General features: G+C 47.8%; 1 protein-coding gene across 2 annotated transcripts in view; it reads left to right on the top strand.

The window, feature by feature from the left end:
* The first annotated feature begins 5,290 nt into the window (after positions 1-5,290).
* RGN (regucalcin) overlaps positions 5,291-10,980 on the top strand; it is a 16,050-nt gene continuing 10,360 nt past the window's right edge. The window contains exons 1-2 of one of the 2 annotated variants that reach the window (XM_032258516.1): positions 5,291-5,461; positions 8,167-8,344. In XM_032258516.1, the coding sequence (XP_032114407.1) occupies positions 8,182-8,344 (163 nt within the window). In that variant the 5' untranslated portion in view covers positions 5,291-5,461; positions 8,167-8,181. The other variant, XM_032258515.1, reaches the window with a different exon arrangement.

Below are 10,980 nucleotides of genomic sequence, written 5' to 3' on the forward strand. Positions count from 1 at the left end.
TTTTTTTTTTTTTTAGATGAATCTCGCTCTGTTGCCCAGGCTGGAGTGCAGTGGCATGATATCTGATCACTGCAACCTCTGCCCACCAGGTTCAAGCGATTCTCCTGCCCCAGTCCCCCCCCGCCCTGCCCCAAGTAGCTGGGATTACAGTACAGGCATGCACCACCACACAGACTAATTTTTGTATGTTTTGTAGAGACAGTGTTCCATGTTGGCCAGGCTGCTCTCGAACTCCTGACCTCAAGTGATCTGCCCACCTCTGCCTACCAAAGTGCTGGGATTACAGGCGTAAGTCACTGTGCCCAGCCTATAGTGGGTTCTTTCTAACGGCCTGTTACTGAGACGTCCCAGGGTACCCCGTGGTGTGTGTTCTCCCTCTTCACTATAAGGAGTCAATAAACCCAGATTTGTTTGACTGCAGGTGGTCTTCGAATAAAGAGCACTTATATTGTAATCCTAGATCCTGATGTACCCTGAGAGAGTTCCTGATGAAGCAGGAGAGACAGATAAACCAATGGATCTCAGTGTGATGAGTAATGTAATAAAACATAAAGAGGCACTCCTGGCAGAGCAATAGGTCAGAGAGCCAGGAGGGTCAGCGAAGTCTTCCCGGTGGAGGGGACATTCAGCTGACTCTTAGGAGTTAGTCTAGTGCAGAGGGGAGCATTGGATTAATGGTCAGAGAAAAGTGTTCTAGGAAAAGGGAATAGCAAGTTCAAAGTCAAGAAGTAGAGAACATGGCCAGGACATGACAGAGGTCAAGAAGAGACACCCCACAAGTTTGAAGGACCTGTGTGCTCGGGGTCCATTGTAGGGTGCTGTGACTACACTTTATTTTTACATTTTATTTATTATTTTTTGAAACAGTGTCTCACTCTTGTCACCCAGGCTGGAGTGCAGTGGCATGATCTCAGCTCACTGCAACCTCTGCCTCCTGGGTTCAAGCAATTCTCCTGCCTCAGCCTCCCTAGTAGCTGGGATTACAGGCATGTGCCACCACACCCAGCTAGTAGAAATGGGGTTTCACAGGCCAGGCACAGTGGCTCACGCCTGTAATCCCACCACTTTTGGAGGCTGAGGCGGGTGGATCACGAAGTCAGGAGTTCGAGACCAGCATGACCAACATGTTGAAACCCCGTCTCTACTACAAATACAAAAATTAGCCAGGTGTGGTGGTGCAGGTTCACTTGAACCCGGGAGGTGGAGTTTGCAGTGAACCAAGATCACACCACTTTACTCCAGCCTGGGCCACAGAGTGAGACTCTGTCTCTCGAAAAAAAAGAAAAGAAAAGAAAAGGGGTTTCACCATGTTGGCCAGGCTGGTCTCGAACTCCTGACCTCAAGTGATCCACCCACCTCGGCTTCCCAAAGTGCCAGGATTACAGGCATGAGCCACCATGCCCAGCCAATTGTAAAAGATTCATAACCAAATATTATGATTAAAGTTAACAAATCAGCATTGTTTGCCTGCAGATGCTAAGGATACAGCATCACTTTTGTAGCATTGCCAAAAAGGCATAACCTGAGTTAACCATGAGGAAAAATCAAGGAATCCCAAATTAAAGGACATTCTACATTTTGAGTCAATGTCAGGAAAAAAAAAAAAAAAAAAAAAAAAGGCTGAGGAGCTGTTCCAGGTGAAAAGGGACTAAATGCAGCTAAATGCAATGCCTTACCCTGGATTGGATTTAGGCATGAAACATCTTTCTTCCTTTTGTTATAAAAGACATTAGTTGGACAATTGGTGAGAGTTCAATACATAATCCTGTATCAATGATAATTTACCTGATTTTGACCATTGTGCTGTGTGTTTATGGAAGAGAATGCCCTTGCTTTCAGGAAACACACTCTGAAGTACAGTATTTTTTTTTTTTGTCATAGGGTTTCACTTTTGTTGCCCAGGCTGGAGTGCAATGGTGCGATCTCGACTTACCCCAACCTCCGCCTCCCAAGTTCAAGCAATTCTCCTGCCTCAGCCTCCAGAATAGCTGGGCTTACAGGCATGTGCCACAACGCCTGGCTAATTCCTTATTTTAGGTAGAGATGGTGTTTCTCCATGTTGGTCAGGCTGGTCTTGAACTTCTGACCTCGTGATCCACCCGCCTCAGCCTCCCAAAGTGCTGGGATTATAGGTGTGAGCCACCACACCCAGACTGAAGTACAGTATTAAAAGGTAAAGGAGCATCAGGTCTGCAACTTGCTCCCAAACTGGTCAGAAAAAAATTCTACATAGATGTATATGTAAATAAGAGAGAGAAGGATAAAGCAAATGTGGTAAACTTAACATTTGGGGAATCTGGGTGAAAGGTAATCATGAATTTTTTTCTATTATTCTTGCGACTTTTCTGTAAGACTAAATTTTTTTAAAATAAAGGTACCCCTCTCAGCAAAAAAAAATAAAAAAGAAAGAAAAAGGAAAAAGCATATAGTTTTTGTTGTTGCTGTTTTGGTTTTAGAGACAGGATCCCACTCTGTCACCCAGGCTGAAGTACAGTGTCGCGATCATGGCTCACTGCAAGCTTGAACTCCCCGACTCAAGCAATCCTCCCACCTCAGCCTCCCCAGTAACTTGGGACCACAGACTCTTGCCACCACACCCGGCTAGCTTTTTTTATTTTATTTTATTTTATTTTATTTTATTTTATTTTTTGAGATGGATTCTTTTTTTTCCCCATTTATTTTATTGCATTTTAGGTTTTGGGGTACATGTGAAGAACATGCAAGATTGTTGCATAGGTACACACGTGGCAGTGTGATTTGCTGCCTTCCTCCCCATCACCTACATCTGGCATCTCTCCCCTTGCTATCTCTCCCCAACTCCCCACCCACCGCTGTCCCTCCCCTATTTCCCCCCAACAGACCCCAGTGTGTAGTGCTCCCCTCCCTGTGTCCATGTGTTCTCATTGTTCAACACCCACCCATGAGTGAGAACATGCGGTGTTTGATCTTCTGCTCTTCTGTCAGTTTGCTGAGAATGATGGTTTCCAGGTTCATCCATGTCCCTACAAAGGACACAAACTCATCGTTTTTGATGGCTGCATAATATTCCATGGTGTATATGTGCCACATTTTCCCTGTCCAGTCTATTGAGATGGATTCTTGCTCTGTAGCTCAGGCTGGAGTGCAGTGGCGCGATCTTGGCTCACAGCAACCTCCGCCTCCCGGGTCCCGGTTCAAGCAATTCTCCTGCCTCAGCCTCCTAAGCAACTGGGATTACAGGCATGTGCCACCATGCCCAGCTAATTTTTTTTTTTTTTTTTAGTAGCGATGGGGTTTCACCATGTTGGTCAGGCTAGTTTTGAATTCCTGACCTCGTGATCCACCCACATCAGCTTCCCAAAGTGCTGGAATTACAGGCATGAGCCACTGTGCCCTGCCCTAATTTTTTTTTAAAATAGAGACGAGATCTTGCTGTGTTGCCCAGGCTGGTGTCAAACTCCTGGCCTCAAGTGGTCCTCCTGCCTCAGCCTCCCAAAGTACTGGGATTACAGGGGTGAGCCATAGTGCCCGGTCTAAAAAGCATAGAGTTGAAAAACCTCTATGTGTCAGCACTGTGGTGGGATCCGGGCAGGTGAGAGTGAATAAGATACATCTCCTCCCCTACAAGACTCACTGTCTAGGAAGTCATTTTGGCAGCAGATCCACAGGGATGAGATGAGGCCTCCAGGAAGATGACAACAATGTGGGCAAGAAATGGGGAAGGCCTGGCCAGGCACAGTGGCTCACACCTGTAATCCCAGCACTTTGGGAGGCCAAGGCCGGCGGATCACCTGAGGTCCGGAGTTCAAGACCAGCCTGATCAACATGGAAAAACCCTGTCTCTACTAAAAATACAAAATTAGCCAGGCATGGTGGCAGATGCCTGTAAACCCAGCTACTCAGGAGGCTAAGGCAGGAGAATCATTTGAACCTGGGAGGCGGAGGTTGCGGTGAGCCAAGATCACGCTGTTGCACTCCAGCCTGAAAAAAAAAAAAAAAAGACAGAAATGGGGAAGGCCTGAATGAATTACGGCAGTGTCAACATAGGACATTAAAGGGACAATTCTATGACCTGATGACTAACTGGACTTGAGTTAGGGACGAAGAGGAGGCTCATGAGGTGTCAGGGCTAAAACCCAGCCCATTTCCCAAGACAGAGTGCTCAGGAGGTTAGTGGGAAATGATGTGATTGGTTTGGGACAGCTCAGGTGAGCTGCTGGCCTGTATCCTGGGGGCAACATCTGGGCCGAGATAAGGTCAGGGAGACATCAGCACTGAGGAAGTAGACAAAGAAAGGGAAGGGAGTTCTTTTTGTTTGTTTTTGAGACAAAGTTCCACTCCGTCACCAAAGCTGCAGTGCAGTGGCAGAAACACAGCTCACTGCAGCTTCAACATCGTGGACTCAAGTGATCCTCCTGCCTCATCCTCCTGAGTAGCTGGGACTACAGGCACACACCACCACACCCAGATAATTTTTTGTTTTTGAGAAGGGGTTTCGCCCTTGTTGCGCAGGTGGAATGTAATGGTGCAATTTCAGCTCACTGCAACCTCCGCATTCCGGATTCAAGTGATTCTCCTGACTCAGCCTCCTGAGTAGCTGGGATTACAGGCATGCGCCACCACGCCCAGCTAATTTTGTATTTTTAGTAGAGACGAGGTTTCACCATGCTGGTCAGGCTGGTCTTGAACTCCTGACCTCAGGTGATCTGCCCACCTCAGCCTCCCAAAGTGCTGGGACTACAGTTTTTTTGTTTGTTTGTTTGTTTTGATTTGTTTTAATTTTTAATAGAGACGAAGTCTTCCTTTGTTACCAGGCTCATCTCAAACTCCTGGGCTCAAGCGATCCACCCACCTCAGCCTCCCAAAGTGCTGGGATTATGGGCTTGAGCCACTGCACTGGCCCTGGCTATTTTTTTTTAATGTGGGTTAGTTAGAGAAAGACTGGACGGTCAGATTGCAGGACCAGGAATACATTTAGGCTGAGAACGGGGATGAGGAGCTGAGTGCTGTTGAGGAAAGTGTTTGCCATACAATTTGAAACTGAAATGCATTCTTTCCTCTTCCCCCACCAAAAACGTTTCTGCAAGAGTTGGACTTCAGCCACCAGGGTCTGCTCCATTAGGATGGGGCGAGGGGAAACTTTGTTCTTTCCTTTTTAACCTATTTGGGTTTAACCATCCCAGTCTCTCTCTGTTCGGTATTTAACAACTTTTTTTTGTTGTTGCAATAAGAGGTAAGTTAGCTATTGGTCCAAACTCCAAAGTTTAGGTTCACTGAGCCGTAAGCCTATACCCACCATCCCCGCGCCTGCTGAGGGCAGCTCTGCAGGATTCTTCCAGCCGTGGGGGACTGGACAGGGAGGGGTACCGGGCGGGGTCCCAGGGCCGTGCCATCCACCTGCCAAGCCTCTGGTCCGGGTCGGCGTTTCCCCTCCCTTTGGCCCGCTGCCTGACCTTCGAGCCGCTAAGAAGTCTCCAGCCTGGTGAGTGCCTGGGCCAGGCTGGCCTCCCCGCCCCCTCCCTGGAAAGGAAAGGCCCCGGCGACAACAGAGCCAGACCCGCTCGTCCGGATCTCCCGATCGGGGGCAGTCAAGAGACCGACTGCCCTGTGCCCACCCGGGGACCCGGTCCCGCTCCGCCAGGCTGGCTGGTATGCCCTCTGCGAAGCCTGCGCCAGGGACGAGGCAGGCTCAACCTTCAGATTCCCAGGGTCTCTCCGTCGCTGTCGCCATTGCTGTCGCCCGAGGCCCCAGCGGCTCTACCAGATTGTTGTGGAGGCCTCTCACTGGTACAGGTAACCCGGGGCAGCACCGGCACCTGACGCCCCGTCCCCACTCCCTGCTGCCCAGCTGCCCCTTTGTGGCCACCGGGCCGGGCCTAAATGAAACATTTGGCACCCCCATCCTCTCCCCACCGGCTTCCCCGAGTGAGCATGTGGTTAAAAGTCGCTATTGCAAAAGTCGTGCCTCTGATCTCGGGCCTTATCTAAGACTGATAGGATGAAGGCCTTTGGAATCTGAACCACTACTTCCCCACCTCCCCCTCCCCACCCCCGCTTTTTTTTTTTTTAGACAAGGTCTCAGTCTGTCGCCCAGGCTGGACTGCCATGACCCAATCTCGACTCACTGCAACCTCTGCCTCCCAGGTTCAAGCGATTTTCCTGCCTCAGCCTCCCAAGTAGCTGGGCCCACAGGCTTGAACCACTAAGCCCGATTAATTTTTTGTATTTTTTGTAGAAATGGGGTTTCACAATGTTGCCCAGGCTGGTCTCGAACTCCTGACCTCAATGATCCTCCCACCTGAGCCTCCAAAGTGCTGGAATTACACACATGAGCCATGCCAGCCTCAGGCCATTTTTAATAGCCAGAAAACATTCCAAATGCTGCTGCAAGATGCAGGCAGTTCATATTTGGGACCGGTTTGGGTTGTGTTTCTTTTTTAAAATGTACTTTATTGAAGGAAATATTAGATCAAACATTATTTCTTTCTTTTTCTTTTTCTTTTTCTTTCTTTTTTTTTTTTTTGAGACAGAGTCTGGCTTTCTCACCCAGGCTGGAGTGCAATGGCGTTATCACGGCTCACTGCAACCTCCATCTCCCGGGTTCAAGGGATTCTCCTGCTTCAGCCTCCTGAGTAGCTGGGATTAAGGCACCCGCCACCACACTCGGCTGATTTTTCTGTATTTTTAGTAGAGATGGGTTTTCTCCATGTTGATCTAACTCTTGACCTCACATGAGCCTCCCGCCTCAGCCTCCCAAAGTGCTGGGATTACAGGTGTGAGCCACTGCACCCAGCTGTATTTCTTTTTTTCCTCCTGGATTCATTTGCCCATCCATGTGTAGGACCACTTACTTCAAGGCAGGTAGCTACCCTCGGAGAAGGATGAAGATGCAAGCAATTTTTACTTATTTATTTAGAGACAGGTTCTTGCTCTGTTGCCCAGGCTGGAGTGTAGTGGCAGTCACAGCTCACTGCAGCCTCCAACTCCCCGACTCAAACTATCTTTCCACCTCAGCCTCCCGAGGTGGTCCTAGCTAGGACCACGGGCACGCACCACTACCCCCAACTAATTTTTGGTCGTTTTGTAGAGTCAAGGTCTCACTATGTTGCCCACACCAGTCCCAGACTCCGGGGCCCAAGCAATCTTCCTGCCTCAGCCTCCTAAAGAGCTGGGATTATAGGCCTGAGCCACTGTGCCTGACAGATGCAGGCAGTGTCCTGGAAACCACCTACTCAGGGCAGAGGTGCAGAAAGAAAGATTGCTCTTGAAAATTGCCTGTCTTTCCTCTCCCACATGGGATTCTTATCTGATTTTTTCTTCTTTTCAGATAATTTTTCTCTGTCTTCTCCCAGTTCACCGGTCACGGTCTCTGGCCTAAAGTCCCAGCATAGAATGTTCCTTTCCTGTGGAGTCCAACACTCCTTGCCAAACTGGCCCAGTGTCTTCCTAGGAAGCAAGAAATCACAGAGGGGCTGTCAGTTTCTGCCAGGGTGGTTAGATGCTGTTCTTTTCTCCTCTCCTTCCATGATCTGCGTTGGGAAACGCATATTAATTCAAATTCAGCATGTTCTCATTGGTGAACATAGTCCTAAAAATGGAGTTCATAAAAATCAACCGCACGGAGAAGAAAAATACATACATACATACATACGTACATACATACATACATACATACATACATACATACATACATACGGTAGCTCAGAAAATGCAAGTGTGGAGGGCCCTGGCCTCTGTACCCTCAGAGAAGGGGCCCAACAGCATCAACAGAAGGTGGGGAGCAGAAGGTGCCCTGCAGACACCCAGAGGGGCCACCAATGAGCAAACTGCCCAGCTCCCTGACCTGCCCTGGGGCCCAGGATATTGACATAAAGGGCGGCCTTGCACTATTTCCACAGCCAGTTCTCTGAGGGTCACAAACGCCAACGAGTGGAGGTCAGAGTGTTGCTTTTTTGTTTTCTTTTGAAAAGATCATTTGAGAAACACGTCACTGTAAGTTGGTTGAAGATGTGTCACGGTCTCTCTTATCAGCTCTTTTCTTTTGCCTACGTGTGTCTCTCCCTGTCACATTTCATATCTTGGTCTAATTTGGGGGAGGTGTATCCGGCCTTGCCAGTTCTTAGCCAGGTGTTTTACTCTATTTGTTCTGTGCGATGACCTCTCAGTCACCTCTGTTACCTTCCATAGATCTCCTCTGTGACCATGTCTTCCATTAAGATCGAGTGTGTTTTGCCGGAGAACTGCCGGTGTGGTGAGTCTCCAGTGTGGATGGAAGCGTCCAACTCTCTACTCTTCGTAGACATTCCTGCAAAAAAGGTTTGCCAGTGGGATTCGCTCACCAAGCAAGTACAGCGAGTGACCGTGGGTAAGGATGAAGGCTGGGCTGAGATCAGTCAGCTACCTTTTCCCAGGGGAGGGACAGTCACCATGGTGCCCTTCTTGTTCAAGCACGCTAAATACACTTGTCATGCTGCCTGTGTCCCCACTCCATATCCTCCTACTTTGACCCAGAGATTAATTATGGATTAATTATGGTCAATACTTTCCTCTTCCTCTTCAAATGAGGGGCAACATTCCCAGTTTTTGGTTTTGTTTTGTTTTGTTTTGTTTTGTTTCGAGACAGGGTCTCACTGTGTTTTCCAGGCTGGAGTGCCACGGTGTGATCACGGCTCACTGCAGCCTTGATCCCCTGGGGCTCAAGGGATCCTCCTGCCTCAGCCTCCCTAGTAACTATGACCACAGGTGTGTGCCACTGTGTCCAACTAGTTTGTATTTTTTGTACAGATGAGGTTTCACCATGTTGCCCACCCACCTCGACTCCCAAAGAAAGTGCTGGGATTACAGGCGTGAGCCACCACGCCAAGCCCATTCCCAGTTTTGTCTGGATGCAGGGATGCTATAGTTCCTGTCTTTCCTTAATACCGTCAGATAGCCACGGAAAGTTAAAGACCCAGTTATCTGCCTTGGGTCAGGCTAAGACCTTAATTTAAACAAGAAAACAAAACAAAACAGGTGTCTCTCATCTTTGAATGTGAAAACTAGCTTTTGGATATATAAACCAAGGCTATCTTTGATCACTGCACAAAATAGGATTCACAACGGAATTTGAATGTGATGCATTTATGGCCCTGTGAATTCTGAAGAAGGTATTTATCTCTTTCTATGGCCCAAGGGAACAGCCTTGATGTGATTACCAATAGAGAAGGAAGTTTCTTGTTTACACTGAGCCCATGGGAAAAAAATCAGGAATTCCTATAACCTTGGGACACTCTCTGTCAACCCAGAACTGGGAACCTCAATTTTTTTCTTTTTCTTTTCTTTTCTTTTCTTTTTTTTTTTTTTTTTTTTTTTTTGTGAGACAGGGTCTGGCTCTGTCACCCAGGCTGGAGTGCCATAATGCAAACATGGCTCACTGTAGCCTCAATCTCTCAGGCTCAAGCGATCCTCCCACCTTAGCCTCCTGAGTAGCTGGAACCGCAGGCACATACCACCACACCTAGCTATTATTATTATTATTATTTTGTAGAGACGGGGTCTCCCTATATTGCCCAGGCTGGTCTTAAACTCCTGGGGTCAAGCAGTCCTCCCGCCTTGGCCTCCCAAAGTGCTGGGATTATAGGCATGAGCCACCATGCCCAGCCTCAAACTTCCTTTTTTTTTTTAAATGAAAGGGAGCAACTTTTTAATTCACCTGGAAGTGTGACTGGAGTAAAGTGACTGTGACGTCTGAGAGTAGAGTGGGAATGGCGTCCCCTGGCCTTTTCTAGTCTCTTTTGCAGCAGACACACATGCCAACCTGTGCTCTGAAAGGCCCCCGCCGACTCATGGAAACGGCTGTGGTATCAGCAGTAGCTTGGAGAGCTACCAAGAGAAGTCCCAGGCTGCAGGTTGGGGTCCCCGACGAGACTGTCATCCTTCTAATAGTGCCCTACGCATTCCCTGGGACCCTTGATGACTCCAATCAAAGTGTGAGCAGGGCTTTGAGCCAAGGGTGGCTCCTGAAGCTCCCATTATCTCACACTGAATGGGTGCTTAGGAAATGTTTTCAAAATCAATTCTGATAAATTTATTTCCTGTGACTGATCACCACAACAATCAGTCTTCCCACTTAAAAAAACAAACAAACAAACAAACCAAAAAAACCTTTCCTGGCCAGGTGCAGTACCTCACGCCTGTAATCTCAACACTTCGAGAGGCTGAGGTGGGTGGATCACTTGAGGCCAGGTGTTCAAGAATAGCCTGACCATCATGGCGAAACCCTGTCTCTACTAAAAACACAGAAATTAGCTGGGCATGGTGACACAGCCTATAGTCCCAGCTACTCAGGAACCTGAGGCAGGACAATTGCTTTGACCCGGGAGGAGGAGGTTGCAGTGAGTCGAGATTATGACACTGCACTCCAACCTGGGCAACACAGCAAGACTCTGTCTCAAAATTTTTTTAAAAAAGTGTTCTTATACAGGGGAAAATATTAAACAAAGAAAACCTAAAATTTAAAAACATAAAATAATGTAATGAAGAGATGTATTGTACTATCTCTGCCTCTACATTTCTATCTATTATTGTTTACCATGCTTACTTACAAAAAAGGATCTGAGAAACAATTTGCAATTAAATACATATAAAATGGGGCCCCTTAGAAAAGACAAATCCTGGCCCAGGCACAGTGGCTCACGCCTATAATCCCAACACTTTGGGAGGCCAAGACTGGTGGATCACTTGAGGTCAAGAGTTTGAAACCAGCCTGGCCAACATAGTGAAACCCCATTTCTACTGAAAAAAAAAAAATTAGCCAGGCATGGTGGTGCATGCCTGTAATCCCAGCTACTCAGAAGGCTGAGGCAGGAGAATTACTTGAACCCAGGAGGCAGAGGTTGCAGTGAGCCAAGATTGAACCATTGCACTCCAGCCTGGGCAACAAGAGCAAAACTCTGTCTCAAAAATAAAGAAGAAAGAAAGAAAGAAAGAGAGTGTGAGAGAGATAGAAAGAAAGAAAGAAAA

This window comes from Sapajus apella, unplaced genomic scaffold, assembly GCF_009761245.1.
Source record: "Sapajus apella isolate SASKATOON/1434 unplaced genomic scaffold, GSC_monkey_1.0 scaffold103, whole genome shotgun sequence".
NCBI classification, from domain to species: domain Eukaryota; kingdom Metazoa; phylum Chordata; class Mammalia; order Primates; family Cebidae; genus Sapajus; species Sapajus apella.